Below are 19,945 nucleotides of genomic sequence, written 5' to 3'. Positions count from 1 at the left end.
TCCTTTGTACCCAAACCACCCTAAGCTGTCATTCCAAAACCCAAATAAGCCCCGCTTCACCCTTTAGAATTAATATTTAAGTCCCGTTGTAATGAAGTAAGAAAAAGTGCTAGTCATATCTATATTATATGCCAAACAGACTAAAGAATCATAATTGAATTATAAAAGAAAATGCAAAGAGAGATGGTAAAGATGAATTATAAAATAAAATAGAAAGAGTGGATGCTATTGCACAGTTAGCGGGGTAGCAATGTTAAACGCTAATTTGTGTCAAATGGTTAGACATTCAAATATTCACATGAGCATAAAGTCCAAGTTTTATTTTCCCTTCTTTGTAAGACATTCAACTCATGCAACTCATTATTCTATTAAAAGGAAAAGAACAATACTCAAGTACACTCTTATCATTTAAACTGTTTAAATTTCACCATTATTTGCAATAACATTACCACATACTATCTCATCAACCAATCGAATAATAACATCTTCCTCATGAGGATATACAACCTTTGATCAAACTCAAACTTATTACAATGAGACGAATCTCCCCACACATCATCTATAGCCTACCAAACGACACGTTTATCTCCCTGAAGTCAAAAGCAGAACCCAATGTAAAGGCTTACTAAAATAGATATGACAAGAAGACTTAGTAAATAGCTTCATCATCCAAATAAATCTTTAACTATTGTATTTTTCAAAAAGACCTTAAATGAGAAACTATGAAATCTTTATCGACAAGCTATAAACACAAGACATAACTTCCCATCATCAAGCAATAGTGCTCAAGTCTATACGTTAGTTCAAAGCAACTAACTTCTAGGAATACTAAGGTCCTTAGACATATTAAACGACAATTTAACATTATACTCATCATATGAACCTAATGGTTTAATGTCATGCTCACTCATGACTCATGAGTCACTTGAGTCAAAGTAACCTTATCTAAATTAGTGGAGGAACATAATTTGTTCTCCATTTTTCTTAATTATATCAACACCCAAACTTGCAGCCATAGTCTCCAATTTCTTTACTTAAAAAAAAAAAAAATCTATTCATATTAATTGGTAAATTAACCAGTAAAACTAAATAAAAGAAGAAAAAAAAAAACGTGTATATATCAACCTCAAAGTTTAAGAATTATAATCAAGAAAATAAAATGAGAGAAAGAGAGAAATTCCGTTGCCTCCAACTGATATCACGAGTAGCATCGAGGACCTCAAGGGACTAATGTTTCATAAATGAGTTGGCAATATTTTTTGAAGTGATTTACGCGTTCTATACAATAACACCGGACACATCATTTAAGTTTAGATATTTATTGACTTTTATATATATATATATATATATATATATATATATGTACACATATATTAATGTTGTAGGGGCGTGTAGTGTGGGCTAGTTGAGTATTTTATTTTATTCTCTTTGTGATAACCTTTTTTATTTTTATTTTTATAATTCGATAGTTATAATGGAGGAGGAGGAATTTGTCTTAAACATCTCCGTTAGAAATCTTAAAAAAATGCCAATTGAACTACAACGTTCTTAATGTGATAACTTAAGAATTTTTTTATTTATTTTTATAAATAACGAAAGTTTATTAATCAAAATATGTAAGTACAGTGATAACTTAAGAATTAATGATTTATTTATTTATTTTAATTCCTACTACTTAGTGGGGTTCGCAATTATTAGCTTTTTTTTTTTTTTTTTTTTTTTTTGGGAGGCGCCGGGGTGTGGGAGGTGTGGGTTTGATTATTCATGTTGTTCTTTGTTTCCCCTCTCATCATCCATATTTAAGTATGTTGCCTGTTGGTAGAAACAAACAAATAACAAGAGAGTGAAGGTGGAGCAAGAACTAATTATTATAATAAGACAGCTATCTAGCTAGGAATTTGAGGAGGATAAAATTAAGATATCTGCTATTCTGCTTAAAAAAGGAAAAAATAAAAAATAAAAAAAGAAATTAAAGGAAGCAGATGGACCCAGTCTGACAGCATACAGAATCTATCCCTTTCATGAAACCTACGTTGCATGTGAATCAGACAAAGCTGATGGCTATGATGAGCCCTAAGTGGGACCCTTCTGCTTCCATATTGTGAGGACCTCTACCCTCACTGCTCACTCATGCTCACGAGGTTGATGATAAACACATGACATGCTCAATCACAAACACATCAATGCCATTCTCACACTCACAACTCTTCCAAACTAGCTAGTCCCCCCACTTCCCATCTTTTTCTTTTTTTTTGCTATCCAGTATTATTGTGTACAGCCCACACTGAGGAGAGAAGACAACCCAACAATCATATCCACTTGGATCAACTTTTGAAGACCATATCTTGAAGACCAACAATCATTATTTTCTGAGATGATCTATTATTGACAATATTTTTCCTGGTATTAATAACAAAATGTCACCTCAACAATTATAGAAAATATAATGAAAAATTCTTTCCATTGGGCTACACGATTTTATTGGTCAAGTATGAACAATTATTATTGTAAGGACACAATTCATAATGACCTATAATAGTGTTGGGTTCGCACGTAAAAAAACCCAAACAATATCATTTATAGAACGTGAGTTTGAAAGGCTAGGCCTTGGTCACAAGACAGTGGGTTTTTGGTGGTGTTTATACATAATTAAATCGTGTTCGCCCTAGGAATCTTTCTCCTGGAGGCGGGCTGAGAGGTTCTGGTTTTTGGCTATTTTTTCCAGCCCCTTTTTTGGTGCATTAACCTTCATATTATATAGCCCTTCTTGGTTGATCTCAGCCCTCCACTTGTCAGTCAGGCAGGTGCCTGTTTCTGTATCTGTCCTATCAGCTGTCCCTCCTTACTTTCTGTTAGTTGCTATGATCGAAGTCACCCTGTCCAGGCGTCTTTTCTCATTAACATGGTCAGGACGCTGGCGGGTGCATTTAATGTGGAGGGGACGTATTTACCCTGAACCAGTTTTGCACCGTACCCCCACGTGGGTCCCATTCCACTCGCATCTCCTTCAGGGGGCTTTTTGGGGGCGGCCTTCGTCGAGAAGTTGCTCTTCCTCTTGAAGTCCTGGAGTACCGAGGACAGGGTTGTCCTCGGCTGTTCCCCTTGACACTTTGGCCATTCCCCATTTGTCCTCGGCACACACCCTCCTCGGCATGGGCCTCGAGCCCTAATAGAGCGTGGGCCGGATCATAAGTTCCCTGGCCTCACAATTATATTTATAGATTTATCAAAAATGATTTATAATATATCAATGTTAGACCTTGGTTGAACTTCAATCTGATTTCGAAAATCTTGAACTTATCACTTTTCTGGTTCTTTAAACGATTTGGATTTCTAAACCATGAAAAGCCGTAACTTTTGTTATAACTATCTTATGTGGCAGATTGTTACTGTCTATCTATCACTTTCATTTAAACTCACAATTTTTTATCCACCACTCATAGTCTGCTATGTGGATAGTTGTAGTAAAAATTGTGAGTTTTATACGGTCCTAAAATTTTTGTTCTTTGACTAACTCAATAGGGTGTAAAAGAGCTATTTTAGGACCACAAACTTTAGCACACCCTTTCGCACAACTATTCTATGTTGCAAATTATAAGTGATTATCCCATTGTCTCATGGACTCATCACTTTTTCTCTACCACTTACAATTAGCCACATAGGATATTTGTAGAAAATATATGGTACAGTTGTCCTAGAATTATTGGGTGTAAAATTGGGAATGGTTGAAAATTTTATCTTTTTGAAGTTAGGATGTGTTTGGTTCAACAGAAAATGGTTTAAACTTTCACTTGTTATAAAATATTTTTCACTTCACCCAAAACTTATTAACCAAACCACCACCACCTCCCATCCCCCAATGTCAGTTACCAAACTACCACCTCTCACTAACGTCCGTGGTCTTCCGTTGTCAATCACCATAGTCGATTGCCGATCATTTTTTTTTTTTTTTATCTAAAATTCTTTTTAAAAAAATTATATATGTACTTGGAAAATAAGAAAATGTGAAAAAGTTTTCCATATAGCATTTTCAAAAATGCACCAAATACTAAAAATATTTTAGTGTCTCAAAATGGCTTACCAAAAGTGACGTCAATTGAGGGAAATATATCTATGCCTTCGGCTTTTTAAATTCAAAAAAATTCAAATTTTATGTGGTGCCCAAAGACTGTGTGGGCTTGAGCTTTCCTAACCATAACTTAAAAATCATGTACGGGTAGAGTCAGGGACTCCTATCTTTGTCTGGAACATTTGCTGCAAAATTTGTTTCTTCAGCCACTTCTATTTGCTAGAAAGAAAGTTATTTTTGTTAGTCATTAATACGTAAAAATATCTGAAAGTTTTTTTTTCAAGCTTTTCATGGTACTTCGATCATTACATGACAAGGTGTCATTAAAGAGCACATGCATCACTTTGCTTCTTGTTCTATGTACCCAGTTTTGTACAGTTGTCTTTCTTGTTTATCATTTTCCATGTAAAAGATTATCCATTGCAGAGAAACAAAAGTTGTACTCAATTGGAACCCAAAAGAAAAAAAAAATTGTACTAAATTTGATTATAAAAGTTTTGAGGACTCGTCTCTGCCAATTTCAGTATGTTTCCATAAAAAGACCAAACATATATCCACCAAATGCATTAAATAATTTTCTTAATAGGGAAAAGAATGTTATTGCATCAACATCCAAACCACAAAATTTGATGGAGTGTGTAACTACTAACTAGATGTTTATTAATACAACGTACGCTTATTATTCTATTGTTAGCTTTTCTTTTCGCAATGCTAACAAAGAAAAATTGTGAGATACTGTTACTCGCCATTCTTGGAGCAAAAGCTACAGGAAATTGGTGACCCACCGATTAATTGTATGTACGGTCAATTATTTGCCGATCCGTAGACCATAATATATATATATATATATATATATATATATTCATTTTACAAAAACACTGGTGAGTCTCCAATGTAAATTATTTGTAAAAAAGCCTATAGTTTGTACATTTTCTTATCTTGCTTGGAAAAAAAAGTTGGAAACAAGTAGTAGAAATCAATATTTGAGGGTCCTAAATGGACTCATGTGAGATCTTAGAGCATCTTCAACAGTATTTTTAGATTCTCACCCAAATTTGACATAAAAACCTCCTTTTTATTTTTTTAAATATTTTTTCAATTACATTTTCCAATAAAATCTTTAATTTATCTCTATTCCATTTAAATATTCATTTAAAAGTTTGGAAGAAAATTCTATCGTAAATTAAATAGATATCAAAATGCCCATACATAATTTTTGTTTAAATATTTATGATATGACAAAATTGAATTTTAGAAGATTAGATTTTAAAAACTCTATTATAAAATTGTTCTAAGAATTATAAAAAATCTTAATCTTGAATCTGAAGCATGAAAGTTTTGAGAAATGTAACACCCCTCATAAAATTTTTACATGTCAAAATGCATTAGAAGCATTCATCTTTGAATTGAAATTGTGACTTCAAATCATGATTTCATTGTAAAATTTATGTATATGTTTGTGTGCGATATAGTGTGTGTAACAAATATCAACAAAAATTTATTTAAAAAAAAAAAAAAAAACAAACAACAGTAGAAGCAGTTAAGTCATCAGGCAAACAAACCATGGGTTACCAAAACAATAAACTTAGCATTAGTTTGAGACTTTGAGGCATATTTTGGAGACGTGGCCAAAAAAAGATACTGAAAAAGTAAAACACTTTATAAAAGCGAACCACATTTGAGAAGTTAAAAAGTGTTTGAAACCGTAAAAGCCCTTGGGAGTCCAGTTATAGCACCTTCATGGCTTCCACCATGGAACAGTCCGGACGAAGAGATGAATCAGAGTTCAGTTTGAAAGAATGGGCCATCAAGGCACGTATTAGTCGTGAAAACACCAATTCCAGAAGGTTTTCAGCATCAAATATCAGAAGTTTTAGAGAAGATGCGAGGTCTTTCAGATCAAATGTAACCATTTCAAGCACTGCTTCTTCACCTGGCTACTCCTTGAGAGGTTAAATATACTTATACCACTCTCTTTTTTCTTTTTCTTTTATTTTATTTTTATTATTATTGCACAACTGGGTTTTTATTAGCTGTTTCTCTAAAAATTGTTCCTTATTATCCTTTTTTTTGCAGATGAAATCGACCCCTCAACATATTCATTTACCAATGCTCTTAAAGGTACATTTTGAACTAATCATGCAAGATGATCATAAAGTATTATATACTTCTTTTGTTCTTCTATACAAAACACCCATATTATTTGCTATAGGGTCCATATTTTTGTTCACCATAAAAGGACTCACAGGAATAGTTTTGATATTTTGAATGTCTCCCTTAGAAATATAATGTTAATTGAGCTACAGTACTTTTGAGTGTTCTTCTTTATCTTTTAGTTTTTGATACACATGGTAATGGTAGTAGTGGCTTTATATATGCAGCATTGCAGGCAAGGTCCGGTTATCCTAGCTGGGAATGCTTATCGCCAGACAGGTTTGCTTTGAATTCCAAGTGGAATGAAGCAGAAAAATATATATGCAATCCACTTTCAGGGGAAGTTCCCATGGAATGTTTATCTGCTAAAACACTAAGTGGAAGATCATTTCGTAACTCAACAAACAGAATTACAATGTCTGCGCCTCTAGTTTACTCATCCCATTCAAGACAAACCCAAACAAAGCCGTATTCAACTTCTACACAAGAAGCCTCAGTTCTCCAATTGCCAATTCCAGGTTCAAACACTACTTTTGCCTTGTATTTTTACATGTTTAATTGATTAGTAGGTCATAATCTTTACTCTAAATATTGTCTATTCAGAAAAGAGAACTGAGGGCATGAGGACTAGAGATGTTGGCACTCAAAGCACACCTCCTGATCTTAGTTCAAGCAGTCCTAGTCCTACTTCCACTCCTTCCATCATTGAGAGATCCATAAAGCGATGTGGACTAGAAGCCGGAGATTCACCTATTTCAAATGCAAAAATTATAACTGAGGAACCGGTATGTACTTCTTCTAGATTTTCATTTTGATACTAATGAGCTACTAATCTAATTATATACTATAATTACAAGTGGTAGTCTAGCTAGCTAGTTTGGTTTAAGCCTAAAATTTATCGACGAGTAGTATAAGGTATCCAAAATTTCACTCTTTTTTTTTTTTTTTTTTTTTTTTTTTTACTGTGTGTAAGTATCCTCCTGAAAACTTGAACCCCAATCTTTACCTCCCACACCTCACAAACACTTATACTCGTGGAATGACCATTGCACCAAGGGTACATGATAGTATATCTCTCTTTAAGATATGTTTATTCATCCCAAAATATCCAACCTAATGAGGTTTAAGACTTTGTTATGCCTAATTTAATTATGAGAAATGTTAACAAATACCTTAAGAGCATTGATTTAGGGACTATTTTTATAAACATTTTATGAAAAAATGATTAAAAAAATTAATTTTTCTAACAATTTTTTATATTTTTTATAAAAATGGTATTAAAATTTTTCTTAATATAATTTATTAACCATTACCTTAAAGACACTTAGTAATATAACCCATTAATTATAGCATGTTGCAATTGCAAGCGTCCTTTTCCTTGTCTCCCACCATCAAAAAAGGTAAATTAAGTAATTTCCAAATTAATGTTGCATTTTTCAAGATGGAACAACAATATCATGATTTGATGATTGTGAAATTTTTTGAGGTGCGACCAAAAGTTTTGAAACTTTTTATGACACTAACATTTTTCTGTAATTATACTCACTGCTTATACCCTACCAAGGTGGAGGACGAGAATTCAATTAATTGGGAATATAGGGTCTCTCTCTAGATTTGATGTGCACATGTCCTGATGTCCCCCCAGTACATGTTTCTTTCCTGCTAACTTTCAGCAACACGCCTCTGCTTTTTCCTCCCAATAATTGTGCTCATATTCACAAAAACCCGGATCACCACTAGTTGATTTTTTCGATGGTAAGTAAACAGTAATGGTGGGTCTATATAATTGGCCGTGGGTATAAAGTATCCACTACTTATGATAGCGCTAATTAATAAATAATAAAATTAAGTATGCGAATGATTATGTTTTTAGAATTATTCAAAAATTATACAGATTAGTATAAAAAGTCAATGGTAAAAACTCGCTGAAAAAGTCTTCTTTGTTTTTGATTTTTTATTTTTTAATAGAAAATGCTAAATTTACAAACTATTTTATAATATTTTTTTTATAAAATGTTGATATGGTAAGTAGTTATTGAAATATAAAATAATAATGTTAATAATGGGTCCAGATTATAACCAGTAAGAATTTTTCATACCAATAGTTTTTAAAAATATTATAAATTTTTTTTTGGAGTCCATAGCATTACTCATTTTCAATTTGGAAAAATAAAATACATTTTTGGTCTCTAAATTTTGACAATGTTTTAAATTTGGTCCTTAAATTTTAAAAACTTCATTTGGATCTGTATATTTTTAAATTTGCAATCATTTTGGTCCATACCATAATCTCACTTACATAAACGCAATTTTAAGCTAGCAATGCAATCCATTAATCATATAAGTGTTCTTTGTAAGTGAGATGCAAGCAAGGACCAAAACAACAGCAAACTCAAAAATATAAGGATTAAAATGATGTTTTTAAAACTTGAGAACGAAATTGAAAACATTGCCAAAATATAAGGACAAAAAATGTATCTTGCCTTCCAATTTTCCATCCATTCTGTTGGCAAATGGAGAAGGATTCTTCTTCCCCAAAAATTTCGGGTTACATTATTCCGATTAGTTTCTTTCGTATATTTGGAAAACTAGTCATATGTTTCAGGGCTGGTCACTAAAAATAATTGTACTGGGAAATACCATTTGGGGTGTCCTTGGACCTTGCATTCACAATAGAGAGAGACAAACGATTAGACCTATGAAACTAGATTTGTACCCCCAACTAAGGAGAATCTGTCATCTATTGACTATTGAGTCCTCAGGTAAAATGCAGCCTTGTGTGGTACTCATGGTTGTTTATACAGTGGCCATAGAGAAAAACTGAAAAAGTGACAGCATCTTATACTTCTCGTATATGCAAAGGGTGCAAATAATTAATAAAATAAATACATAAATGGTTAACGGAATCCAGTGTGTACAAAAGGAAAATGATGGATTTTGTTTGTGGTGAACATAGAAGTTTGCCTACAATTGATTATAATAGCTGAAACCCAAATAAAAATCGATGTGCCAATACGAATATATAAGGTGTTCAATCATCAATGTACTATGTATATATGACATCAACATGGTTAGTCTTTACAAACTTGGCCAATGGGTGATGCAAAAGGGAGAGATTGGATCTGCTTGTGCAAGTGAAGGTTTGGATCTCTTTGTATTTTTGAATTGAAATCATGTTTTCAACTCACGATTTTATTTCAAAAAATGAATGTATAACAAATATTATCCTTATATAAATTAGAAGAGTGCAGACACACAATGCATGCCATACAAAATATCTTACAATATAATTTCTCTCTTTTTTCTTTTTTTGAGATCTGAAGAAAACTTATTTCTTCTTATTGAAATTTAGAATTGATGTGTACAGAAGAAAAAACCCTTAAGAGAAGAATTTAAAGTCATCGGGTTATTTATTTATTTACTATCACTAGATTCATTACCAAAAAAGAAAAAGATCACTTAGATTCATTTATATTGTTATTCTTTTATTTATCAAAATGTCAAAAAATTTGAAATCGTTTTTCATAAGTAAAAGATTGTTTCTTAATTCCTTATAATAAAAAGGGTAAACTTTCTTTAATTGGGTAGGTTCAATTTGCATTATGTATTGTTTTAGATATAACATGTATAATTCAACTGATAAGATTCGTATGAACGTTAGTGATAAAAAAAAAAAACACAAAAAAGTAGGGAAATTGTACATTATTCACTTGTTTTTAAGGTGCGGTACCTCTACTAGTAACAAGGTTACACATGTCAATGACTTTATCACATCCTTTGACAACTCTGTCACATTGAGCAATAATTCCACAATTTTCTGGTATTATTTTGTTTTATTTTATTATGTTAGACTGTGATAATCAAATGATTCATGTTTATTGTTTTTAATTTTAATTTTAATTTTTTTTGGTCATTTTAGATAAGCATGCTTGATAATTAATGTGTCACATTCATTAATAGCTCATGTAACATTAAATTGTAACTTTACAATAGATATTATATCCAAAAACATTGAAGACGCCATAAAATTAAAAATTAAATTAAAAGTCCTCAAGTTTCTCACTCCATGCTGGACATTTTTACTTCTTTAAACAAAATGACATGGAGTAAACTGTAGAAGTCAAAAGAAAAAGGGAGCAGTATCTTTCTTGGAATCTTGGGTCATTAAATTTGCTAATTCTTGTATAAAAAAATTGCTAATTCTGCTTCTAGTACTAATTTAAGCCAAATAGAATTGTAGGTCATTAGACTTAGGGATCCTCTGACTCAAAATACTAGTTTGAGTTTAGCTAATTAGCAATATTAGTATTAATTTTAAGCCAAATAGATAGTATATTTTACCTAATTTCCTTAATTTCTGAGTAAATGGACTTTCCTGAATTTTGTGGAGGTCATGACTCATGTTGATGTTAGTTGAACATTTCCTAATTTAGCCAAGTATATGAGATCATTAGTTGACAAACAATACTATGAAATATGACATTGATGTGAGTGTACCGCATGGACTAGTGCAGGTGAAAGAAACAAGAGATACAAAAGAAACAAAAAGAGAAAAGGAAGAGAGAAGGAAGAAAGACGAGCAATTATGCAGCAGGCAAGCTGGGTGCTTATCATGGATGAGAAAGAAAAGGCAGAGAGAGAAACACAAAGCAAGAAAGAACAACAACATCTTTCTAAGACGTTTCAAAGGGTGTTAAAAGAAAACAGATAAAAAATGGTAAAGAATATTGGTGGCCAGGAAGATTCTCTTTCCTGACTCTTTTATTATTATTATCAGGGATTGTAGCGGTATAATGAGGTTGTCTCAAAAGAAAAAAATGAGAGCAATCATGAAGTGATGGGGTCTATGGTGGTTGTTTTCTTCTTGGTTTTGTTGCTGTGTAGTGGTTCTTAGTGATGTTATGCTTTGTTTTACTAGGGGTGAGATAGGCTGACAAACTGAGCTTCACGTGCATGCTTCTTTCTCTGCCTTAAGAATGGAATCGTTCCCAACCCCTCTCTCTCTCTCTCTCTCTCTCTCTCTCTCTCTCTCTCTGCATTTTACCTAAGAAATATTTTTCTTGGAAAAATTTTCTGGTCATTTACCCAATAATTTCTGCAAAACCAAATACACGTGTCAAAGGTAGGGGTGGTAAGCAATAGCTACAAAATTTGGACTAATATATATTATATATACTAACATGTAACCCGTGCATATACACGAATATACTTAAAAGATACAAATTAAGATGCATAGTATAATTCATACATATATAATTTAAATATTATTGATAGTCATTCTTATATATATTTTTTAACTCTTTAAAAAGTCTTGTAAGAATATTATTAGGTAGAAAATGTAAATTGTTCATTTTATAAAAGATATTTTTATGTTCATTAAGTCTAGACTTTTTAGTTTTTGTACACAATAACTCACTTAAATGGATATTTATTATTTGGTCCCACATTTGATTTCAAAATTAAGAAATAAAACTCTTTCTAAAAATAAATGTAAGGACACGATTCGTGGCGGACCGTAACGGTGTTGGGTTCGCACGTAAAAAGGCCCTAACAATATCATTTGTAGAGCGTGGATTTGAAAGGCTAGGCCTTGGTCGTCAAACGGTGGGTTTACGTGATATGCATACATGGTTAAGTTGTCTTCGCCTTAGGAGTCTTTCTCCTGGAGGCGGGCTGGGAGGCTCTGGTTTTTGGCCATTTTTCCCAGCCCCCTTTCTAGATTCTTACTTTCTCTTTTGTACTAGCCTGCGTTCACTGCCATTCGTCCACGTGTAGGGTCAACCTTTCCAAGACTGATACTTGTCCCATCAGTCCATACCCAAAGTCGTTGGGGGTGGTTGTAAAAGCCGAAGAATACGGCTCTGTCAGGTACAGAGTATTGAATGGCAGTAAGGGCAGCTTTCCCTGGATATTTTAGATTTTCTTTCAAGTTTAGTCCTATACCGTTTTTGCCCCTCTTTCCGGTGGGACTTTGGGTCTGCCGAGGATTGAACTGTCCTCGACTGTATCCCAAGGCTATCTTGTGCTTTATATTATTGAGGTTGGGCCATAGCCCTCCTCGGTTTGGGCCTTTGGACTCCCCACGGGTAAATGGGCCTGACCCATAAATTATTTGGGCCCCACAATAGCCCCTCAAAACCCCGCTGTCCGACCTCTTGGTTGGAAATGGGGGTTTTGGTAATACCGAGCCTTCATTATGGTTCATTTAATTCAGCCTTTCACTGATGTTGGTGGTTCTCCACCTGCCCAGGAAAGGTATCGGTCTACGAGATATTCCTCTTAATTTATTCATGACGCGCTCATACCGTTTGGCTGTCCAAAGCGTGTCTTTAATAGTTTCCTTTTACGAGACATTTCAGATTTAATGGTTATTGATGGTGTGGGGAAGCGGAACGGGCATATTCTTGTTTGTAGATTTCCTTGGAGATCTGAACATATTAAGTACCTTCCGCTTCGCCCCTTATACAAAAAGGAAAGGCGAGAGTTGTTTCTCCCATACATGAATCCCTTTAATCCCCCCAAAATCTGAAATCTTTAGACTCCTCTCAGAGTTTACTTTTACCCTCTGGTTATACCTTAAATTGTGATACGTTCACCATAGTAATAAACAATGAAGGAACCATACCCCTCCCAAAAACACCATGTTCTAATAAAGCTCGAAATGGCTCGGTCAGGGCAAGGATGGCGGAGACTCAAGATTTGTCTCATTTTTCTTTCAGCCAAAATCCGAAGCAGGGACTCGTCACGTCAAACTTTCGGCGTGACTGAGCCGAGGACACCCATTATCAGTACCAACCGCTCTCTCATGAGCATATCTAACATGGCACCAGTGTGTTAGGAGTCAGGACTGAGGCAGGGACTAAGTGCCCCTGCTTCTTCCTCTCTTCGTTCACTGGTGCCTCCTTTTGCCTCTCTTTCTTCTTCTTTCCACCACCAGATCCATCCTGGTGCTTTTCCTTCTCCCTCTTTTGCTCCTTTTTCTTTCTTTTCATCTCTTCCCTCTTCTTCTCCTCCTTCTTTCCATTCATCTTCTCCATCTTTTCATTCATCTCCTCCATCTTCTTCATTCATCTCCTCCATCTTCTTCTGAAGAAGGTCCTTCTCTCAATATGGGCACTACTGAGGCAGAGTTTAGAAGGATTTCGAAGACGAGTTTAAAAAGACATCTGACTATTTACTTATCTGTATTGCTTTTTTTTTTTCTTATATTGTTTTGGCAATCCACCTTTTGTATAGGCTTGTTTAAGCCCCTCTTTGTACGTTGTAATACATCTTTATATTAATAAAAATTGTTATCACTTTACTTCACATGTTCTATCTCTATGAAAGTTCAAAAACGTGTATAAACACCTTTGAACGTTTAGACCCCCAAATTACAATTTAACCAATTCAAGTAATATGTCAAACAACTAGTGTGCGGAAACTTAACATATGCTATAATATGAAATTGGTTAAAAACTATCTAAGCCAAAACAAAAAATAATCCACAGCAGATAATAAAAAGTCAAAGATAAAGAGGAAGGAAGATGCAAACACAAAGACAACACGCGATGTGTTATCGAAGAGGAAACTGAAGCCCTCGGCGTAAAACCTCTCCGCCGCCCTCCAAGCGGTAAACAATCCACTAGAAAATACAGTTGGGATACATGGACAGCAATAGACCCTCCAAGCCTAATCTACCCAGTGCACCTAAGCCCTCCAAGCTTCTTGCTCCAACGAGGTTGCGCCGAACCTTTTTCTTTTCTAGTTTCCCGGATTCCACTACTAGACCGTAGCATTAACCAATGAAGATTGGTTCCTTCCTAACTGCTTCCCAGAAACCCAAACAGCTGTCTCACAGTGATGATGATGGTGAGAACCAGGTTTGGTATAATGCCTCTCAAGGATTTGACAATGGAGAGGAAGAGAGTTGAGGAATTTGAAGAGACTCTAATGTATAGATTGTGGGTGAATCAATCTTGTTTTTCTTTAGGGTTTCTCTCTCAAAATTCTCTCTGGAAGCTCTCTTTCAATCGTGGGTAAAAGGGGCATTTATACTAGAGTGGGAGAGGAATGTGAAACGTCAGGTTTTACAAAACAGGGGTGGCTCGCTGCTTGACCTCGCGGCTTGACTAAGTCGCGAGATCCAGTTGCGAGATAACCGTATGGCCAGTTGTCCTGTTTTGTCCTGTAGTGCTCCAGCTAGCATGACTGTTCATCTTCCAGCATGCTTGGCACGCGTGCTGCATCTAGCGGCTTGCAGCCGCGAGTCACCCGCGAGTCCCAGCCGCGAGTCTCTGTTTTCTTGCACACTCTTGAGCAATCTTCACTCTATCTCACTCACTACCCTTACATCAAACCCACCTAAATACATGGTTACTAAATGCTGAATTACAAGTAAATTTGGCACGGAATAAAGCCAATTAGATGGTTGAATAAATTCAACCTTACACTCTATATTTCCGAAATGATAACGCAATGAATAGACATACAATCTTGCGAATTTTTCTTTTATTTTTAAACCGTGACCGACGTCTAGGACCAAAGTCCCAGTTAATAAAAAGATCTTGCTCGGTGTTTATAAAAACAATCCGGCTTAATAATGCTGCATCGAATAAGTGATACTTAGGGCTGAAACTCCCATTAGGTAGGAAAAGAAAGGACATTATGATGAGCTTACTGAGTCGGCCTGGCACAATACCGCCGACCTTAGAGTACAATACTTGGGACCATAATCCCTTATCAAAGAGAAAGGCGCTATTATGAATTTGCGAGTACCGTTCGGCACAATAATATAGCATTGAATTAACGACACCTAGGGGCACAATATTTGCTAAGGAAAAGATATTATCATAACTTTAATAGAGTTATTTGGCACAACAACGCCAACCTGCGAAAACAACACTTACCCCGAAAGTAGCCGAGATGACAACTGAATGCTCGATACGGTGTAGGATGCAACCATCCGAAGACATACCACCCGCAAAATGAACAGCCTCTGTAGGTGGCTGAACTGTGGGGCGTTTCGCCATCTTCTTAACACTTTTAATAGTTTTAACCTTTTATAGTATTTGAGCCGAGGACTAAATAACTTAGAATTTTTATTAAGTAGCCGACCTTACGAAACTCAGTTTTCTCATTCAAGTAGTTGGTTTCCCCAGAGGCTTGAGTCCGAGGACCATGCAATGCCTTGATTCTGTCCAAAACTTAGTTTTCTCATCCAAGTAGTTGGTTTCCCCATAGGCTTGAGTCCGAGGACCATGCAATGCCTTGGTTCTGTCCAAAACTCAATTTTCTCATCCAAGTAGTTGGTTTCCCCATAGGCTTGAGTCCGAGGACCATGCAATGCCTTGGTTCTATCCAAAACTCAGTTTTCTTTTTGCGTGGGACCTTGGCTTTAAGGGAGTTAACTCCTCGGCCAAGCCCCTAGAATTATCCGTGCGATTAACGCTACCGAGCGTAGCCCCTAGTCAAGAAGCATAGCCCCTAGCGGAACTTTACACTAAAACTCTACAACCAGTTGTTCGAAATGACAAGGGAACTCTCTCGACCTACCGCCTATGCCAACACACAAGCCTTCCCCACAGGCGGCGCCAATTGTAAGGACACGATTCGTGGCGGACCGTAACGGTGTTGGGTTCGCACGTAAAAAGGCCCAAACAATATCATTTGTAGAGCGTGGGTTTGAAAGGCTAGGCCTTGGTTGCCAAACGGTGGGTTTACGTGATATGCATACATGGTTAAGTCGTCTTCGCCTTAGGAGTTTTTCTCCTGGAGGCGGGCTGGGAGGCTCTGGTTTTTGGCCATTTTTCCCAGCCCCCTTTCTAGATTCTTACTTTCTCTTTTATACTAGCCTGCGTTCACTGCCCTTCGTCCACGTGTAGGGTCAACCTTTCCAAGACTGATACTTGTCCCATCAGTCCATACCCAAAGTCGTTGGGGGTGGTTGTAAAAGCCGAAGAATACGGCTCTGTCAGGTACAGAGTATTGAATGGCAGTAAGGGCAGCTTTCCCTGGATATTTTAGATTTTCTTTCAAGCTTAGTCCTATACCGCCTATGCCAACACACAAGCCTTCCCCACAGGCGGCGCCAATTGTAAGGACACGATTCGTGGCGGACCGTAATGGTGTTGGGTTCGCACGTAAAAAGGCCCAAACAATATCATTTGTAGAGCATAGGTTTGAAAGGCTAGGCCTTGGTTGTCAAACGGTGGGTTTACGTGATATGCATACATGGTTAAGTCGTCTTCACCTTAGGAGTCTTTCTCCTGGAGGCGGGCTGGGAGGCTCTGGTTTTTGGCCATTTTTCCCAACCCCCTTTCTAGATTCTTACTTTCTCTTTTATACTAGCCTGCGTTCACTGCCCGTCGTCCACGTGTAGGGTCAACCTTTCCAAGACTGATACTTGTCCCATCAGTCCATACCCAAAGTCGTTGGGGGTGGTTGTAAAAGCCGAAGAATACGGCTCTGTCAGGTACAGAATATTGAATGGCAGTAAGGGCAGCTTTCCCTGGATATTTTAGATTTTCTTTCAAGCTTAGTCCTATACCGTTTTTGCCCCTCTTTCCGGTGGGACTTTGGGTCTGCCGAGGACTGAACTGTCCTCGGCTGTATCCTAAGGCTATCTTGTGCTTTATATTATTGAGGTTGGGCCATAACCCTCCTCGGCTTGGGCCTTTGGACTCCCCACGGGTAAATGGGCCTAGCCCATAAATTATTTGGGCCCCACAATAAATAACTTAGAACACATGATGCAAAATTGGACTTCAATTATAGAATCTAATTGGATTTTTTCTAAACTTTACCTATAAATATATATATATATATATAGATGACTTATAAATTTGAATTGTTTTTAGTTATAAAAAAAAATGTTCATAAATATAAAATCATTCAAACTCTATCTTCCTCAAATTTTATATATAGTGTTAGATATATGATTATGTTTTTTATGATTTATTTATATTGGACTCCTCATCTTCTACTCTAAATTAACTCATTTTTCACAAAAATTAAAAAACTTTATTTAGATGGGACACGTGCCGTAAAATTAAACTCTAATTGAAATCTAATTTTTATATAAACTAACTAACTTAGTACAAAAAAAAAATTAAAATTTTGATTAGATGGGATACGTGGCGCAAAATTAGACTCTAATTGAATTTTCTCTCAGCTTTACCTATTATTAGATATATAGATATACATATATATATAGATGACTTATAAACTTGAATTGTTTTTAGTTATACAAAAAAAAAAAAAAGGCTCATAAATATAAAATCATTAAAAAATTATGTTTTAATGGTTTACTTATATTGGACTTCTTGTTTTCTACACTAAATTAATTCATTTAGTACAAAAATTAAAAATCTTAGATTAGATAAGACACATGTCGCAAAATTAAACTCTAATTGAAATCCAATTTTTACATTGAATTAACTCACTTGGCACAAAAATTTAAAAACTTAAAGTAGATGTGACACGTGGCGCAAAATTAGACTCTAATTGAATTCCAATTTGAAATCTAATTGGATTTTCTCTCATCTTTACCTATTACTCCCTCCGTCCCACTTTTTTTGTCTTGTTTGAAAAGTTAAACTTTTTAAAGGAATATCATTTATTGTCTTGTCTATCTTTTAAAAATGTATAAGTTTCCAAAACTACCCTTAAAAAAATTTATCATAAAATTGAATTAGTAAATTAATAGGGGTATAATAGGAACTGTAAGGACTCAATTTGTAACGATCCCAAACTGGTATTGGGTTCGTATGTTAAAGGCCCAAGCAATAAAATTTGTAGAGCGTGAGTGTCCAAGAACTAGGTTAACTCTAAAAGAAAAATGATTAGACTACACGTTTATAGATGGATTAGCACTGATATAACAATTAATTTTTCTTTGAAACAAGTTTAGTTCTTGTGTTCTTAAGGCTTTCCTCTGAGTACTCTTTGCTTTTCGATCTTCCGATCTCTTTCTTCAATGCTTTCTTTTATGTTATATACTATCCTCTTGATATCATCTTCACCACACACGTGTAAGTGGGGTTCAGGGAATCTCTTTCTGTCCCATCTAACACCTTCTGGAACCTCCAACTAGCAGCTGTAAGGCTGCTTTATCACTGTTTAGGCATCACCTCCACATTAATGCGGCCAGAGAGTTGGTTGAGAGGCAATTAATGTGGAGGCAGCTGTTGTTATAGATATTTGTTTGCCTTTTCTTTCTTACTTTTGGTCACATATCCCACTTTTAGTGGTAACGTAGCTCCGAAGTACGTTTGTAATAAGGTGGCATTCTGGTCGTCCTTGGACTCATATTGCCGAGAAGGATTTTGTCCTCGGACGAATACTGAACTCACCTTACGTGATATCTACTCTTCCTTTCATTTGGTTACCCTTACAACCTGATATGAGCCTCCTCAGACAGCTTTACGTCCTCGGATGGGCCACAAGCCCAATCAACTTGACTTTAATAATTTATTGACTAATCGGCCCTCACAGAAATATTAGTAAATTAATGACTTTTATTTTTAGAAATAGGACAATATTTTGGGACATCTCAAAATGGAATAGAGGACAAAAAAAGTGGGACGGAAGGAGTATTATATATATATAGATGTGTGTGTATTGAAGTGATTTGGACTAAGATATTAAGTAAGGGAAGGGTAATTGTTAATTCCCATGCCTTAATGCGCCCACCATATACACAATTTTATTTTATAAACTGAAATAGTTTTAGTTCAAAAATTGAAATATGTATACAATTGGCCTGTTTGGGATTCGCTTATTTTGCTGAAATTGAAAACTTTTTACTGAAAGTACTGTAGATAAAAGTAAAAATTAGCTGAAATAGTATAGTAGGACTCTTGAATAGTACCAAAAAGTACAGTAAAACTCATGAATAGTACTAAAAATAAGCTAAATAGTAAAATAAGTTGGCAAAATTAATTATGCCAAACGGACACTATGTGAAACATAGTATGATAAATACTATCCTTAAGGAAAAATATCTTTTTACACTCATTTACATTTATTATTTTATATTATTCTCAAAAAAAAAAACATTTATTATTTTATATTAATATCCACAATTAATATGAGAATATCCATTTCTCAAAACAAAAAATACGAAAATGTCCACATTTTAACACATGAAAGTGTAGATGAAAAATATAGCTTTTTTAGATTTACTAGATTGCCCAATTTACGTTTAAAAAAAAAAATTGGTCAAAATAGGTTTCAAAGGACAGAATAATAAATATCATTTTTTTTTTCACATTTTCATCCCACTTTTCTCTCCAAGAGTTGAAATTTGTGAGCCCGGGTGAAAAATTATCCACCCCATTTTATCTTCTCGACCAAACAATGGAAAAATCTTATTTTTCTTCTTATATACTTCCCTCCTCTTTTCACCCCAACAGAACATAGTGTAAGACAATTTGATTGCCATTACCAAATAAACCCCAGTTTTTGAAGAACAAGAAAAGCTAACCTCAAATGGCTGTTGGGAACCTTAAATGAATGTTGGGATCTCATCTTCTTGACAAACAAATAATATCTTATGCTCTTTTATTTTCTTAAAAATGTTCTAATAAAATTTAAAAGTCAAAGAAAAACAAATGATGGGAAAATAAAAGAGAAAGAAATTGACTGTCTTAGAAAGACAGAGAAGGAAATGATAAAAAGTTGTCAAACAAATACTTTATAAGAAAATTATAAAATACTCTTAAGAGTACAATAAATAATCTT

General features: G+C 35.0%; 1 protein-coding gene across 1 annotated transcript; it reads left to right on the top strand.

The window, feature by feature from the left end:
• Positions 1-5,699: 5,699 nt before the first annotated feature.
• LOC115978010 lies at positions 5,700-11,229 on the top strand. The gene is made up of 5 exons (XM_031100044.1): positions 5,700-6,020; positions 6,146-6,190; positions 6,451-6,741; positions 6,827-7,008; positions 10,738-11,229. The coding sequence occupies exons 1-5, from the start codon at positions 5,810-5,812 to the stop codon at positions 10,918-10,920; spliced, it is 912 nt and encodes a 303-aa protein (XP_030955904.1). The 5' UTR covers positions 5,700-5,809; the 3' UTR covers positions 10,921-11,229.
• Positions 11,230-19,945: the final 8,716 nt, after the last annotated feature.

The sequence above is a fragment of the Quercus lobata genome, chromosome 2 (genome assembly GCF_001633185.2).
Source record: "Quercus lobata isolate SW786 chromosome 2, ValleyOak3.0 Primary Assembly, whole genome shotgun sequence".
Taxonomy (NCBI): domain Eukaryota; kingdom Viridiplantae; phylum Streptophyta; class Magnoliopsida; order Fagales; family Fagaceae; genus Quercus; species Quercus lobata.
The sequence above is the reverse complement of the archived record's forward strand: the minus strand, read 5'-3'. Positions and strand labels throughout refer to the sequence as shown.

Bases quoted from the DNA above. Each gene is read 5' to 3' on its own strand.
- LOC115978010 (XM_031100044.1), top strand. From the start codon at position 5,810: ATGGCTTCCACCATGGAACAGTCCGGACGAAGAGATGAATCAGAGTTC. The intron at 6,742-6,826 runs GTTCAAACACTA...TTGTCTATTCAG, and splicing joins TCTCCAATTGCCAATTCCAG to AAAAGAGAACTGAGGGCATG. The intron at 7,009-10,737 runs GTATGTACTTCT...GGACTAGTGCAG, and splicing joins AAATTATAACTGAGGAACCG to GTGAAAGAAACAAGAGATAC.